Raw genomic sequence first — 17,295 nt, 5'->3', positions numbered from 1 at the left:
CAAAAGATAAGCAGGATGGAGGAGGAGGAGGGCAAGGGAGATGTGATTCACCTCTCCACGACTTCTTGTCCGTTCCAGCAAAGGGTGTCATTCTGAACAGCAGAGCTGTGGTTGCAGATGTACTCTGGCAAGCTGCTGTAAAAACTGCTGTGGGACTTCAGCTTTGCAATCAGTTCCCTGGAAGAAAGGGAGAGAAAACGGTGCTCAGTTAAAAGAAGAAGAGAAGACGAGGTTGGTGCATATTAACCAGTGAAGGTAGCCACACAAACACATTAAAGCAGCTAGGTGCAAACAAACCACAAAGCATCAGTTTTACTTCCAAACCAAAGCAGCTTTTTGTGTTTTTCCTTGATGTTATTCAGTCAAAGGCTGAACCCATGTTTCCCAGGTCAGAACTGCTAGTGATGGGGAGGGATGTGGAGGCAGCAGAACCTCAGCCCACCTTTGCACCAGGCAAAAGTCAGACACAGTCTCTGCACTCTCACAGCTAAGGATAGGTGCCACTGGCTCAGGCCCCACATCCATGGGGTACATCTGAGCAGCAAGGGCCCAGGCTTTAGTGTCGCCTCTGCTTTGCAGAAGGCAGCAGAGGCCCTTCAGGGGCATCTTCTGGCTGACATTGGCCATCAGGCACTGCTGCAAGGGCAGGTAGCATTTTTGGTGGTAGACCATAGCTGACATTCTCAGCACAAATCTATACACATGGCTAAGGCTGTGTTTCATGCTGCACCATCAAAAGGACATGATTTCAAGGGATGCACTGGGTTGGCCATGGGGTCACAGTCTGCATTCAAAGGGGCAGGTTACACTCTTCAAAATGGCTGTGTTGCAGGAAGGCAGGAGGAGCTGCAGGAGCAGTGCCTGCACCACACAGAGGAGATGTGAATCAGGCTGCACCCCAACCCTGTGCCTTCCCTTCCCAACAACAAGGATCTCCAGCTGGTCACCTGCATCAGTGGTCCAGAGGGCCAGAATACAGGCTGACCATGGGATCCCTGATGTTTATAGAGAGGTGACAGAGGCTCTGGTGTGGGATGGGACACCCCCCCAGCCTAGGTCTGATCCCTCAGGAACACTCAGCAGCTGTTATCAGGGAATAGTAGCAGATTTAATTAAGTAAATAGCACCAAAAGTAAGATAACAGGAATATCAGGGACTGGAGGCAGCAAGACTTGGCCTCACAGTCATCTTGTTTGTTTCCAGCACATTTCCCCCTTTGGCAAGGGGGTATTGCTCAGTCTCCTTGCTCCCTGGGACAAATGATGAGGAATTAGCCCTCGGAGCAGGGAGCACTCTCGGGGCATCCCCCGGGTGCTGTACAGGGGGTTATCTGTGCCCTGCCATATTATAAAATGCAGGTGAACCCAATGGGAAGAAATGATGATGTCCAACATCAGTTCAGAAGGCTGAATGATTTCTTTATTATAATTATGCTATAATACATTAATATACTATATAAAGGAAGATACTAAAACTACCTACCTACTTTTCTAACTACTAACAACTTGTGACCCTGTTCTCCAGAGTCCAGACACAGGTGGACCTGACTGACCACCAGGCTCAAACAATCCTCACCAGAATCCAATCAAGCAATCACCCCAGGTAAACAATTCTCCAAGCACATTCCGCATAGGAGAAACAAGGAGCAGAAATAGAAATTGTTTTCTCTTTCTTTCTCTCTGTGCACCTCTATGAAAAATCCTGAGAGAGCGAGAAATGTGCTGCCACACCGCCAGCTGTGGGGAGCTGCCCTGCAGTCTTAGGTAGTTTGGAGTGCAGAGGGGTGTCCAGCTCCCTCCATCCCTCCTTGCTTTGGGATCCCGTGGGGTTCCCTCTCCAGCCAGAGCCCGCGACAGCCAGCTGGGGGCGGGCGACACAAAGAGAAGGAAGCCTGTGCTCTGCGCTGCCTTTTCGCTGCCGAGGAGCGTGTTCCTGCCGTGCTGGGGCTGACACAGCCCCGCAGGGACAGTCCGGGAGGAAGGGGTCCTGCCTCTGGCCACCAGCGCATCCTGCCCGGGCATCGCATGCACCGACCCGTCTGTCACTGCCCCTGCAAATGAACAAGGGTTTGTCTGACGAGTCAAAGCCCCTCCAAAGCATGGGAATTCAGCCGACAGCCCCTGCACCAATCCAAGGGATGCTTCAGGCAGTCACCTCCTGTGAGAACCACCTCCTGCACTAACAGTGGGGCGGAGGTCCAAGCAACATCACTTGGAAAGTCAAAATTAGGTGAGACCTGGATCATCAGTTATGGCAAACCCCATAAAGCAGAAGCCTCACTGCCCATGGCACTCAGCTCCTCGCATCCTAGGCACTGCCTTGCTCCTCTTCCACAACCCCCAGCCGAGCTGGGGAGAACAGGCAAAAAGAAACTTTCCTGGGGAGCAGAGCTCCCTGCAGGGCAGGGAGGAACTCCTCCATATCTGCAGGTATGAACCCATGTAATTCATCTCAGCAGATTTCATTAGCCTTCAGAGTCTTCAAAGGACATCTGTGTCAGAGTCTGGGCTGTGTAACCTCCGACGTGTTGAGACAACAGAGGAATGCAAGCCCTGGTGCTGTATCTCATGGGAACCATATCAAGAATGTGGCCCTGTTAGTCTTCAGAGAGAAATCCACCCAACTCAGTCTATCGCCAGTTTCAAAAACTGCCAAGCTTGCTTGTTTCCTTCCACGAGGATTTTTCTTTTATTCAAGACAGAAGTAAAGGCACTGCATGTACCTGAGTGTGTTTTCAGATCCAGAGGGGAGATGCTGCTCCCTGACACATCAATGTGAGCCCACTTAATTACAGCTTCTACTTACATGGGGAAGGAAGCACAGAGTGCAGTGCCAGCAGTGGAGGCATCAGCTTCCTTTGAAAATATTCAGTAAAAGGCTGTTAACATCTCTGAACTACCATAAAACACTACACAAAAAACGTGAAACACATTCTCCTTACCTATACATGGTGTAACACGTAACAGTTTAATCTGGAGTGACCATTTCTATCTATAACTACACCTGTGAGTATTCAGATACTATAGCAGTGCCCAAGAAACCCAGACAAGGCATTTGGCATATTAACCTGGGTGTACTACGTGAGAAAACCCATGTGGACACCTCGTTGCACTTCAGTGCCCGCCACAGAGCAGCTCTGATGCTCAGAGCCAGATTTATGGGTAAGGGAAATAAGGAGCTTTTCCATCTGCTTCCACAGGGCCATTCCATATGGTGGCTGCTCCTGCAGCCCATCCAGCAGGCACCACACTCAGCCTGAGCATTCTCACCTCCTCCTGCTCGACAAAGTTTCTTCTTGCTCAACGTGAGTCACTTTCAGGACTTTCTTGTCAATGAAAAGGTCTTCTGGATAATTAGCTGATCGAATCTGCCTCTGCTGAGCGTGGCCACATAACCGGCTGATCTGGAAAACACAAACACAGCAGTGTGAGGAAGCGCTGGGACTGCAGGCAAACAGCCGAGACGCACACTGGCACCTGCACATGAGCTGCTATCGTCCCGTCATCCCCATCCTGCTCATAGCTCAGCAAGCACCTGAAAGCAAAACTCTGTCTTAACGTTACAACCTGGCTTTTGTATCAACATCCACCCCCTGGGAAGGAATGCAGGAAGCTTCAGGCGAAATGTCAGGGCATTGAAGGGCCTCTGTGACTATCAAAACCCCTGAGCTGCAGGTGTGACAGGCAAATCTTCCCATCAAGTTTAACTTAGACTGGCAGGAGGGGGCTTGACATGTTCCCTGCTCCTTCCTTCCTGAACACCACAGCATCTCAAGATTCTGCACTCTAGCTCTCTAGTCAGACTTTTAGGAAACACCTCACCTCTGAAGGAGAATCCTAAGACCCTGGTTCTGTATCTTGAGGTAGCTCACCATCTGCACAGACTGCAGTGCAGATGCCCAGGGATGAGCATCATACACATCACTGCTAATTAAAAAACCCAGGGCCTAAAATACAGCAAGCGCTGGGGCCACAGCTTAGTCATATTGTGGGAGGCCCTGATTAACAGGGCTCTGCTAATGGCACAAATTAGCTCATTAGCATACAGATGATTTGGGAACTGCCTTCAGCAGCAAGGGAAGGAATCCAAAGCACCTCATTCAAGCTCCCTCACATGGCCACTGTCCCAAGACTCACCCAGCAGTGGCCACTGCTGCAGTCCCTGCTGTGGATGGGCTTGCCACCATTTCCTTCTCTGGGACACTACCAAGGCACATCTGTCCCCCTGTGGCACCACTGCCACTGTCAAAGTCTCCTTCTGATCCACCCTGTGCTGCTCTTGCAGGACTCATCCACGCTGGCTTGTGAAAGGAGCTTGGCTGATTGCTGGGACCACGAAGGCACCACAGTTAACACCACCCTCTCTTTCTCTGAGCCTCATCCCCCCACCCACATACAGGCTTGGGACCAATCTCTCACCCATAAAATGCCTGTTCCTTGCAGCACCTCATTTACCTCTACACCACATCAAATCAAGGCAATCCCAGTAAGCTGCACACCAGAGGTTAAAAGCACACCTGCCACCCAAAGCTACAAGCATCTGATGTGTAAAGAGAAGAGATTAATTCTGTTCTATTACATCCTACATTTGGGTGGGCAAATAAATTAGTAATGTCACCTCTTTCATTATCAAGAGCAGCACAGTTTGTTTGCTCAGGCTGCCATACAACAAAGAGTAAAACAGAAACCTCCTGGGAGCTGGGCACTGCAGTTTCTGCTCACATCACGGTGGGAAGAGATGCTGCCACCAGTCCTTCTGCACCTGCAGTTTCCTCTGCCAAAGCAGTTCCTCCTGCAGCTGCCTGGGGAGCAGTTTCTGCAGCATCTTACCTGGTTTTTCCTCTTCTGTCCTCCCTTGGCTGAGCCTCCTCTCTGCCTTGCCAAAACCAAGTTTTGCATAAGAATGTATCAGCCCTACTGCCCTCTCTAAATCACTTGGCAGGCTTCAAAAACAGAGGGAGGAAGGGATTCAGAAAATTGATCACATTTGGGGCTATTTTCTTTGCCTTTTGGGCTTTCTGTTATCACTTATCCCTCTCATTACGTTTACAGGTAGTCCCCTGATGCAAGCAGACAGGAATAGGAGGAAATCACAGGACAGCAGGAGGCCTGGAGAAGGGCATTTAGGATCTGAGACACCCCCCCCACCCCGACTGTGGAACGAGTCTGGATGCCACATGCCCTCTCTATACTGGCTGGTGCCACTGTCCCTGCAAAGCGCAGACCAGCAGGACAGTGCCAGGATGATCAGGGGGTCTCTGTGGGCTTTTCCTCTGCCCAAGTCAGAGATGAGACCTGCCATGAACCCTCCTCCAGGGAAACACAAGATACACAAAAGCTCCAGGACAGTGGGTATAGAGGAAGCAGTGCCACAAAGCAGCACCACTGCACCCACACCCTCAATGGACACGAAAAGTGGAGGAGAGAAGTGGGAAAAGGTCGGATATTTTAAGCTGCCATTTGTGATGACTCCCTTTGATTCTCCCCAGCTCTGTGAAAATCCCCCCAATCCCTTTCCAAAGCCCAGTTTTCAGCTGGCAAAACCTACCAAACCCTGAGAGAAGAGCAAGTCCAGGATCAAGGCTTTTTCCCAAGGATGCAGAGAGGCACTGAGTGGGAGGGGAGGGTCACAGTGACAGAATCAACGATGGCAGCACCGGAGAGGGTGCTTCAAACAGCAAAGGGACCCGGCAAAGTGGGGATGCTTCACCTCCCACCCAGCACTGGAGGGAGCTCAGCCTCTCTGCTCCCAAGTCCTGCTCAGGAGCTATGGCTCAGCTGCATCCTCACAGCCCCACACAGCATCTGCGTACCAAGGCTCCAAGATTCATCGAATGAATAAGGCTGGGAAAGACCCCTACAATCATCGAGTTCAATGGTTGATCATCAAGGCAAATCATTGATCACCAAGTCCAGCCATCCCTCCTATGTGGGATGAAACCACAAACAGGACTGTGTTAGCTGTGACTTGGGACAGCAGATGAAATCTTTACAGACAGAAGGATGCACTGCTCAAACAGTCCACCAAGTTTTTACTTATTTAGTTATTCCAGCACTAACTAACCTTTTCAGGAAAAAAGCCCAACCCTGGAGCCCATCTTCTGAAGTCACAGTGAAATAGTTGTCACCCTTTAGTCAAACAAGAACCTGGCTGAGATTTGAACTTTAAAATAAAGTGAGAGAAAGGAGAAGTAACAGACTGCCTGCTCATTTGCAAGGGCAGCATCGTGTATGCTTTTTGGGGGAGGGAAGGATTTCACAAACCATCTGCCAAAGTCTGCTGGGCCACAAGCAGTCCTAGGACAACAGCTCAGAAATCCAGTTTCAATCTTTCCCTCTTTTTGAGTCCACACTGCAGGCTCAGGAACACACAAAGTTTACCAGTCTCTTCCTAGCCATGTCCATTCTAAAGCAGGCTCCAAAAAGAGAAGAAAAATGCCGCTATAGTGCAGTCGGACAGAGAAGGGACAGATACAAGCTCAGACTTTGAGGGGAAACAAGTGTGATGATTCAGCTCTCCAGGTACTGCTTGCTGTGGCAGGAGCAAGGACAGTCAACTCCCCAGCACTGTGGTATGTCTGCAAGAAGGAGATCAAAAGGAAGGGAGCATCTCTAATCCAATTGCCAACCTTGTATCAAGCAACAGTGTTTAATATGTGATTTCCTCCCAACACACAGACATGAATGTGAAATTCAAAGTAAATTGACAGAACAGAACCACTGGCTCTTTTCACTCTTCAGGCTCCCCACTCTACCAGGGGGATCATAAATATACACCAGCTCTTATCTTAAGTACAGTCAGTGCAAGAGCTGTGCCTTAATTCAGAATAGGCTGAAGTCTGACACATTAAGCCACAAAAAAATGGCTAAGTTAATCAAACGCCAGAGTGTTTTTTAGGCAACAGGAGTTGGACTTTGCTTTTAAAAGAATCTGCCAGGCCACTGAAAAACTGCTGCAAGGGGACACCAGGCAAGATAAACCTTCCTGAGCTTTTACAAACCCCCAAACCCACCGACACTGTAACAGCACAAGCAAAATTACCCTGCCCCAGCTCATTAACAAACTCACTAATTACCCGATTTAATTAGCCTCCTCCAAGCGAGTGTGACCCAGGCCACGAGGGGAGCACTTTGCCTTCTGAGGAGAGCACTACCGCCTGCTGCCCTCGTTCCTGCAGCCGCAGGAGGTGGCACACCCGGGGGGGCAGATGTCCCCCGAGGGGAAGCAGCTGGCTCCCAGCACCCGAGGGCGCTGCACGCCTGGAATGGCTCAGCCTTAGCGGGAACAGTGACTTGAGCACAGCGACAAGGCTAATGGAGCAGCACTATCAGCCCACTTTAACGCTTCCCCATTAATTGAAGATAAGAGGTGCCTGAGGACTGCAGGGACCAGATTCACCACGGCTGCTTCCAGCCGAGCTGATGCACGGGTGTGAAGCACGGCACTGAGCCACGTGGGTACCTGCCAGCCCACGGAAACTGGGATGACTGGGGTTAATTATCAAAGAAATAGTGACCACAGGAGCAGGTTCCGTGCAAAGCATCACAGCCCCTGTGCAGCTGATGGAGGGCACCTCCAGCCTGGCTATGGCAGGATGGCATTCCTGACACCACTGAGTATTGTAAATGCAGGTGAACCTGGTGAGAAGAAATGCTGATGTCTGACTCCAGTTTAGAAGGCTGAATGATTTCTTTATTATAACTATACTATAATACATTAACATACTATTTAAAGGAGATACTAAAACTACCTACCTACTTTTCTAACTACCATATCTAACTAACTCACAACTCGTGACCCTCTTCTGGAGAGTCCAGACTCAGGTGGATTTGACTGGCCATCATGCTCAAACAATTCTCACCAGAATCCAATGAAGCAATCACCCTAGGTAAACAATTCTCTAAACACGTTCCACATGGGAAAAACAAGGAGAAGAAACAGAAATTGCTTTCTCTTTCTTCTTTCTGTGCTCCTCTATATAAAAATCCTGAGAGAGAAGAATGTGCCTGCCACAACTGAGGCTCCTGGGGAACCTGCTCTGCTGCCAAGGCATGAGGCAAAAACATCTTATCTTGCACATCAGCAAGGAAATCCAGGGGCGAAAGGATTGGAAAGCAGCACACTGGGATCCTCAGTGCCAATCTGAGCCTTGCTTTTAAGAGTAAGAACACTTTAAAGGTAATTTTTTAGATGACTTAGAAGAAAAAAAAAATGTACCTAATCAGCTTCTCCTTGGACAAGAAGGGATTGCATTAGACACTGCTGGATACCTGCTGCTGCCACTTTTCATTTGGCCCAGGAGTTCCACTCTGCTCTAAAGGAGAGTTTGCTGTATTTGACCTTTGCTTAAACTTTACATGGAGTTTCCATTTGTCTTTTCTATGAATTCTTCTGTTTATAGATTCATTCTCCAGGAAGACACAGTATTTTTTTCCCCTCAAGGGGATGGCCTCGTTTTTGAAGATTTCCTCCCGCAATCTCTTTTGCTCTCTGGAGTTCATGTAAGTCATTTTATACTTATTCGTGAGCTTCCTTTGGGAGAAGCCACACATTAAACTGAAAAGAGATTAACTATTATAATTGATTTGAACACGGCTTCTGAAAGGGTGATTTGCTACAGTATGCACAGAACATCAAGAGACCACAGACATGTGGAGGAGGAACCAAGTGATGCCCACTAAACCCCAAGCATCCTTCAGTGATGGAACCCACTTTGACCAGTGAGGCTGAAAGGCTCAGTAAGGCAGCAGCTTGAAATGGTGCTTCTTCCCCAATTCCTTTTAACAACCTGCTCCACTACACATCACAAGTCTTATTAGCATTATAAAGATTGCATTTGTGCCCCCGTTTATCTTCAAAGTCACCATAAAAGTGAACCTGAAGTCTATTACTCAAAGTGCTGCTACAGAATTCCGCTTAATTAAATTCTAAAGGGCTTAAACCAAAAATATACATTGCGATGATGTGGGATAGAACATAAACTTTTTAATAGTAGTAACCAAGCACATTTACCATTTCTACAGGTGTAATAAAAATGCTAATATATGTTAATGTTTAGTCTGTGGTTAATGTTTTGTCTTGTTAATTTCCCCAGGGCTTTTATTACTGATTTAAATCTGCCACACTGCCCCAGTGATTGCATCGCCTTCCACAAATGGCGCTCTCAAACGAACGCTGATTAACAGGAGTGGAGAAACATTTGGCCAGGACAAACACTCTTATTATATGGTTCTAATCATTAGATACATTTTGTCAGGAAGATGGGAAAGAGACAATTCCCAGCTCCCCCACTCTTCTCACAGCAGAAAAATGTGATTATGGGCATAAAAATGAATTTACAAGCTTTTATCTTAGGAAGCACATCATTATTAACTAAGTAATGATTGTTCTTCTGGTTCCAGGCACTCGAGCAGAAAGAATAAACTGAGTATGGTAACACAGATGTCTTCAGTGAACACTCCAACAAAATTCCTCATTAATGGAGTACTAAATGTTATTAATCAGCTCTATAGTATTACGATCTCCATTATTCAGACTGCAAGGATTACATAAGAGACAGCATCCTAACTCACTCATGCAGAGACAGGAATCAGAGGAAGTGACCTACTCTCTGTGCCGAGGAGAACGTTTAATAATGCATCACCCTTAAATAATGCAACGCTATAATGTGTAAAATGCACACAAACACTAATGCTTAAAATAACAGAGTGCCTGTCACACCAGTGGCCGTGGTGATGCCCAACACATGCTGCAAACATGGGCTACAAATGCTCGGGGACCCCTGCAGCCACCAGACCAGGTTGTGCTGAAGGCCATCACCACCTGGTTTGAAGACCAGCTCCTTCAAACTACTACAGAGGCATTAAGGAGGCATTTTTCACAGTAAATATGACTGAATTTTTCCTAGAATGGTTTGGGTTGGAAGGCACCTTAAAGATCAACTAGTTCTAAATCCCGACTGCCATCCTTTATATAGAGGATCACAAAGTACTCTGCAGAGGGTCACTGTCACAGCAGGAACACAAGGGCCCAGAGAGGACTGGTGGGACTGGTTCTCAGGGCAAGGAGCAGGATGTGCTCCACACACAGCCACGTGTGTCGATGTGGCAGAGGTGACACAGCAGCTGGCAGGTCTGACACATGGCATGGTTATACCATCGCTCTACCCCAGGGACTGCGAAAGGGTGAGGGTGCACCAGCTCAGCAGAGCAGTGGGGAGCACGAGGAACTTTTTACGGGTTTCAATCCTTGGTGGCAATTGCTGAAGCAATTCCCACCTGCACATCCCTGTGCTGTGTCAGGGTTCACATGCCTTACGTTGGAAAGAGACAACCACAGCAGCTCCAGTCACTGCTCCTGGTAGGACACGCCACCCTGTCCCCAGGAGGATGTGATGGCCAGTGTACCACACAAGTGCTGCAGCACACAAGGTACCTCCACAGTGTCCCACCACGTCCTAACCCTTGCACCGACCCAGCTTCTCCCAGCACAGGATGCCCTTTCTCTCCAAGGAACCGTGACCTCGGCTTGAGTCGAGCCCTTTCAAACCTACATAAAATAATGCAAACAAGATGTTTCTTCTCTCTGGCATCCCCAGCATGGAGTGTTTAATCCACCAAAGAAAGCAGCTTTGTGTTTCAGCAAAAGCCTGTTTATTGTTATTTATAGGTAGAGAGGAAGTCGGACTAAATGATCACAGTTGTTCCTTCTGTCTTTAAAATCCATGACATATAATTAAGGCACAACTCTCAATTTCTCAAGTCAGCCTTTCTCTGCAGCATTTTGTTAATTCCATATTTAACACAGAATTTAGTATTTCAGTTTGGATGGCTGGACCTCGGCAGAAAACCGCAGGGCAGGCAGCTGTAGCCCCAGCCAGGGCTCAGACCCAACCCAGCCAAGCAACTGGGGGAATCAAGAAAAAAGCATTTGCTTAATTTTTGGCACACACTTAAGCAGTTTTCCTATGTGGAGACATTTCCTGGAACAGGGCCCTGTAGCATACTAATGCACCATCATGGTTTTAACTTAGATCTGTGCAATCTGATATTTCTTAGACAACCAAATCAAGACTTTATTCTTGGAAGGAGAAGTCAGCCTTGCCTGGAAGGTTACAGCAGAGCAAAAGGGAAGATGGAGCAAAATCCAGAGAAAACCAGAACATGTTAGACTGACTAAAGCCAGGCTCAGGAGCAGAATGTGGCAGGAGCCAGAGTCCATCTCCTGGTGGAGCCCCACGCCCCCACCGTGCTTCATGGCAGATGAGGCAGCACAGCAGAGGTGGGGGACACGGCTGCTCCTTACCCCAGGCTGCTGCTCTGCCTCTGGGACTGATTCCCCGAGGAAGCTGAAGATGCTCCAAATTCAAACAGCTGATTTCAACATTAGCACTGATTCATCTAACCTGACAGAAAACTAGGACTCCAGGTAGCAGAGCCCACTTCTGCTAAAGATGCTAAATACAGTTTAATTATACAACGGCATTCTGTGCATGCTCTAACACACAATCACTACTATGGGTCTCCAGAAGACCCTCCTATTGCAGGCAATCAAACCTACCCCATCACAACAGACTGGGAAACAAGGAATTGGCTTGAGGGATCACTAGTTTTTACCAAGATCTTAAAAAAACCCTCACTGGGCAAAGCCAGGCAGCACGACAGCTCCAGGCAATCACCACGTGCTTGTTATTTTCCTTCCACGGGTTAATCGGTTTCCTTGGCAGATTTCTGTGGGTTTTAATGTTGCACCGTGTTTGTGCCTACGGCACTACAGAAAGGAACAATCCCAGAGAAATAAATTCCTAGCAGCCTAATTTAGAGAGGAAAAACAGATACCTGCCATCAGTCTGGAACACAAGCCAGAGTCAGAGCCTGTAACAGGGTATTTAACAGCAGCCGTGTCAGCTGGGTTGCAAATGTGGTCAATACCTACCAGTCTCTCTTCCTCCCTGCAGCCATGAACCCAGATTAAATTATTCTTTGAGAAATATTTTGTTAAATAATTAAAAAGTTACTGCATTACTTTTCCCCCTTTTTTTTTCCTCAAACCAGACCAATTCAATTTTGGAAGTATAAAGCCATTATAATGTGTCAGCTAGCAATTAGCTACTGTACACTGTTTATTCTTTAATATAATCTTTGAGTAGAAGGGCAATATTCTCAGAAACGCAGCATTAACTTGTTTCTGAATGACTTTAATATGGCTCTTTTCAAATTACTGCTCATAAAATCTCAGGGAAGAAAAATTTACAGATGATATCCCATCTCCTTAATTAGTTCTCTCTCTTTCAGCAATCCAATAGCAAGTGTAATATTTATTTAAAATAGAGCACATGGGGCTTACCACTAAATCTGCTGTAACTGGTGATATCAAAACAAGCAGGTAAAAGGCAATGCTTGTTTTGCAGCCTGCACAGACCATGCTCACAGGGACACACAGCTTTTCAGATTTATATTTCAATAAATGCTCGTATTGAAACCATCCCAAAGGTTTTTTACACCTCTAAGTACTTTTTGCTATAAAATGCCCTTCTCCCTTCCTATGGTGAATGGAAACCCTTCTTACCCCAAATGGTTTGGCACTCACCATCCCTCACCATCACCCTACTTTTTTTAACCTTCAGATAGGAATAATCCCCCCAGCAGCAACTATTTTCTCCCTCCATCCACCTTTTTCTTTCCAAACACCAGTCTCTGCTAAGAGAACAAGAAGGCTGGAGCCACCAAAACTCTCAGAATCATTTAAACAGTTAAGTTGCTGAATCTCTTCAGCAGAAAAATTACAGGCATTTGTTTCCCAGCAAAGCCCAGAACAACCTCACTCTATATACAGCTCCTGGCAAGAGGGGCATGGCATGAGGCTTTCGCCATGGCCATGCCATGGACCTCCCCAGTGAAAGTCTAAAAGAGAAACATAATAATTATCATTAGGGAAAATGGTAAAAGTATCTCCATGCAGCAGAGATGCATGCTGATAAAATTAATCCATTCGAGGCCAACAAAAGGCTTGGGAGGGCCCTGTGTTCTTTTCTCCTTTTTTTAACTTCATCTGTTGATTTTTTTCTTTGTTTTGAAGCTACCAGACCCATAGTAATTTTTTCTCCCTGACAGTCACTCCTAACTTAATCCAATTAAAGGTCAGCACCAAGATAATATACCCAAAATATGGCAAACAAGGTAAAAAGGCTCCAATTAGATTTTTGCTCGATAAAGGAATTACATTTTTTCCCAAAGACAAATAAGGCTTATTGAAAATGTAAATCATTCTTTTCTATAAAGATATACATATCTGCAGGGCTTTTTTGAGACTTTGTTGGAAGACATCTTGTTTTTACATGCACTGTGGTTAGAACAATTGAATTACAGAAAGACTTACAACTTTAGATTAGTTTCTGCCTGATTGAGAATATCTTTATAATGGAAATTGGTGTGCACTTTTAACCTTGTTACAATGCTATGGGTCTGATTAATGTATTAAAGGGACTCATTCAACAACAGGCCTTTGCAGACAGAAATTAAATTATTCCAACTTTATCACAACACCTTTATTAACAGCATCAAACAGAGGACTAGTATTTGATTATGAGAAGTGAATTCCAATACACTGATACACAACAATTGCAAAATGAGGTGGAGCATCATTAGATGGGGAAAAAATTGACTAAAAATGCATCATGCTTTTTTGTTTTTCCACTCACATTGCAAGTTGCAAGCTGGGCATTTCCCCAGCTCATGGAAAAGATAAACATTTTGCACCAAAGTCTACAAGTAGGGAGTTATTACATTTCCTTCTGGCTCCAAACAATGGGAATTGCACAAAACAAGGCTCAGAGATGACTTTCCTGGATGATTTTTAGCCTCTGCTGGGCAAACCCTTTTGGGCCCATCTACACTGAGCTCATGGTGCCATTTTGCTCATCAGAGCCCCCCCAGCATCCCCTCCCGCAGCCCCACTGCCCTCAAGTGCCCTCTGCTCCATGGCTTTTGGGCCATCCCTCAGGGAGGAGGCAGAGGAAGGATGACTGAGACACCAGCACAGGCAGCTGGGGATCTCCAGAAGCACCTGCACTCTGCTCTCTGGAGAGCAGCAGCACGAGGTTTATTTGTACAGTGATACAGATCACTGTGTGCAATCCAGGAGTTAATAAGCTTCAGAAAGACATAGAGCACATCAGTCACCCCCAAGTTATCCTCAGTAACCACCCAGCTCTCCGGCTGGTTCTCTCCAGATCACTGGTTCAGAGCATGGTCTCAACCTCTGCCAGTAGCATGGAAAACAATTGGGTGTGAAAACTGATTAGGTTAGAAAGATACACCTGCATAAAGAATTGCAAAATTTGCCAACAGCTGCCTTGCTTTTTCTTTTCTTTTTATTTTTAAACACAAGTAAATCTGCCCAAGTAGCTGTAGGCTATCAGCACAGATTTCTGCAGCCAGCCTGCTCTTGCTTAAACAAATCTTTGGAAGAATAATGCAGTTAGCAGCAAACTTCACCTACTGAAAGCAGGCTGTCCGTGCCCTCGGGGGCTCATCAGTGGGGCAACACAACAGGTAGGGATGGAAAAGGCCACCAGTTCTCTTTGCAGTAGCCTGATAGGGCAGTGAGGACCCAGCAGCGAGGGGTGCACTGCTGCAGCAGATGGATGAAAAATCTGCCTCAATTGTTTGTTGAAATTTTTTCCTCCAGCAAAACGTATTTAGCATCTTTCATGCCTGGTACCTCAAAGCCACTTTACAATAAGATGCAAAAGTGATATAATTCACCGCACCACACACAGGCAGAGAATTCAAAATGAAGCAAACCACTCATTGCAACCCAGCAAAACAAAACACCGCTGCTCCGCCTGGGCAGCTCTGCGCACTATTCCTGCTTTGCAGAGGGTCGCTTTTAACTTTCTGGTTTGTTCTTGGCTCATTCATCAGCATTGCTAATGGGAGAGATAGTTCTGGGTTTTAAGGCAGCGGCACTCACGGGGGTTACTGTCACTGGAAGTAAACTCAGCGCTGTTAAGATGAAGGATGCCCGGTGAATGACCCCGGACGGAGGCCTGAGTGGAAACTGCAGTCACGGATAATGAGGCCAAAAGAGGGTTTAGCGTAAAAAGCACAGGGAGATGGATATTGGTGAGCACAACTCTGTTGTTGCAAAGCTGCGGGTCTAAGCAAGGATAAAAATCTTCAGGAAAGGAAATGGGCCAGAATGCATTTTGCTAATAAGGCATCTATGTTAACAGGGGTTGCAGGAGGCTGCAGCAATCTGGGCAGCAAGCTGGGAGCCGTGTCTACAGGGCTGATGCTCAGGGGTTTAATCTCTCTGGTAAAAGAAAGATGTGTGGGGATTTTAACAGAGAATTCCACAGGCAGCTCCACCATTCCACAGTAAGTGTACAGGGCAATGGCACGTCTGGAGGGACTGAGTTAAATAAGAATAAAGGCAGGTCATGCCATGGGTACCACTCCTCTGCACACTCCTCTGCACACTCCTCAGAAGCCAGGGGGATCAGCTCACACCTAACAGTCTCCTGTTTCTGTCATCCACCAGCTCCTAGCATCCCTCAGGTAAACCAAATCTAAATCTCAGCAAGGACCCAGAGCGTGAGGCTGGCTTATCTCTGAAGGAAGTTCAGCTGTAAAGATCATTTGCAAACACAGCCTCAGTGAAAGGGTTGTGCCCCAGCCCTCCCCATTCAGAGGGGCAGCTCCTCCTGGCCAGCACATCTCCCATAGTTTTTGATGCAGAGGAAGCCTCAAGACACTTGGAGGAAACTTTCTGATGCTGTAATCTTTGGTTCAGAATAAAACTCAGGTTTTTTCCTGCTTAAATCCAATCTATTTCAAGACTTCCCTTTATGTCCTTGACCATTACAATTTATTAAAAAATCAGACAGCCTGAAATATCAACGTTTGAAGCTCAGAGGTGAAGGAACAGGCACCCCATACATCCCCTCCCTCAATGCTTTACATGGCATGACCACCAGCTCCCTCCTCTCCTACATCCCAAAGCATCCTAGGTCCAACTGTCCAAGCCAGCTGTGATGGAAGCCAGGAAAAAGAAAAGAGATGAGAAAAAAAGAAGCTGTTCTGTGTAGTAGAAAGCTGCAAAACATTGCAAAGCTGTGTACCCTCATTTCCAGCTGTTAAGACTGTATCCTGCCCCACTAACTCTGGGAGTTCTTTGTACTGATGCCAGGGCATCTCAGAACCAAATATCTTTTTAAACACTCGTGAGCCAGCTGCAAAACAACAAATTAGCTCCTCCACTAAAACAAGGAACAAGCCAAGCCACAGTACATGAAGGCAGCTACACAGAACCAGTAATGAATCTGCATGAGGTCTTTAGGCTTGTTCTGACTTCAGCTTGGAAAAGATGCAAGACATCCCATCGCACACAAACCTGTGCACATCTCACTTGCAATGCAGGCATCATGTGATCTGAAGGGAGATCAAGCCAGGCTCAGTGGGTGCTCTATGATATTCACACCCATAAAATGCAGCAGCCTTAAAAAGCTCTTTCTTAGCTGCGGAACAGTTGGGATGAAGTTGCCACGAGCCAAGTGATCTGTCTCAAGACTGAAGTCAGCAAACAGATTCCTGTGGTCTTCAGTGCAAAGTTGGACATTAACACGCTGTCAAAGGATGCTCCATGTTCTGTTATGTGTGCATGCAGGGAGGAAGAGGCACTGTCAGCACCTTCTACTTTTTATTTTTAAAAAAGGCCTCACTGCAAATTCCCTTGAAATGGCACATCTCAGAGGCCAGAACATGTCCAGTTAAAAGGAAAAGGGAGAACAAAAAAGAAGACTATAATATAAAAATTTACAACTAGAAGCAAAATCGAATGCTGTTTTTAAATTAAACCTCTGCTGATGTTCAGTGCCACCTCCTCTGGCTTTGCAGTGACAGGTTTGAGCATCACTGACCACTGGTTCCACCCAGCAGCTCTGCAGAGCCCCACACACTCCATCTGCTTCATCCAGACCCAACTCAGGGACAAAGTGACTCAAAGCCTTGTCATGCCACCAGGACAAGCAGGAGGGCACACCAGCGTGCCACTTTACCCACACTGGAAAAGGACAACCCTGACCAAAGACTACCTGCATCCCCACAGGCAAAATTCTTGCTAGCGGTGAATTAATTACTTAATTGTGACACCAATGGTCTCCTCCCTCCCCAGGCCAGACAAGAGGAAAAGCTTTCACTGGGCTAAGAATAACCTCTGAGTCTCACTCCCCTAGAGAGGCAAGTGATAGTCAAGAGCATTCATGCCAAAGTCCCTTCCAAGAATGAGATGCAG

General features: G+C 46.8%; 1 protein-coding gene across 4 annotated transcripts in view; it reads right to left on the bottom strand.

Moving 5' to 3' along the window:
• GPC3 (glypican 3) overlaps positions 1 to 17,295 on the bottom strand; it is a 141,567-nt gene that overhangs the window by 53,045 nt on the left and 71,227 nt on the right. For all 4 annotated transcript variants that reach the window (XM_068204717.1, XM_068204719.1, XM_068204718.1 and 1 more), the window contains exons 4-5: positions 3,270 to 3,403; positions 52 to 177 (exon numbers count right to left, since the gene is read on the bottom strand). In XM_068204717.1, coding sequence (XP_068060818.1) covers positions 52 to 177; positions 3,270 to 3,403 — 260 coding nt within the window. The remainder of the gene's footprint in view (positions 1 to 51; positions 178 to 3,269; positions 3,404 to 17,295) is intronic.

Source organism: Anomalospiza imberbis, chromosome 14 (genome assembly GCF_031753505.1).
Source record: "Anomalospiza imberbis isolate Cuckoo-Finch-1a 21T00152 chromosome 14, ASM3175350v1, whole genome shotgun sequence".
NCBI lineage: Eukaryota > Metazoa > Chordata > Aves > Passeriformes > Viduidae > Anomalospiza > Anomalospiza imberbis.
The sequence above is the reverse complement of the archived record's forward strand: the minus strand, read 5'-3'. Positions and strand labels throughout refer to the sequence as shown.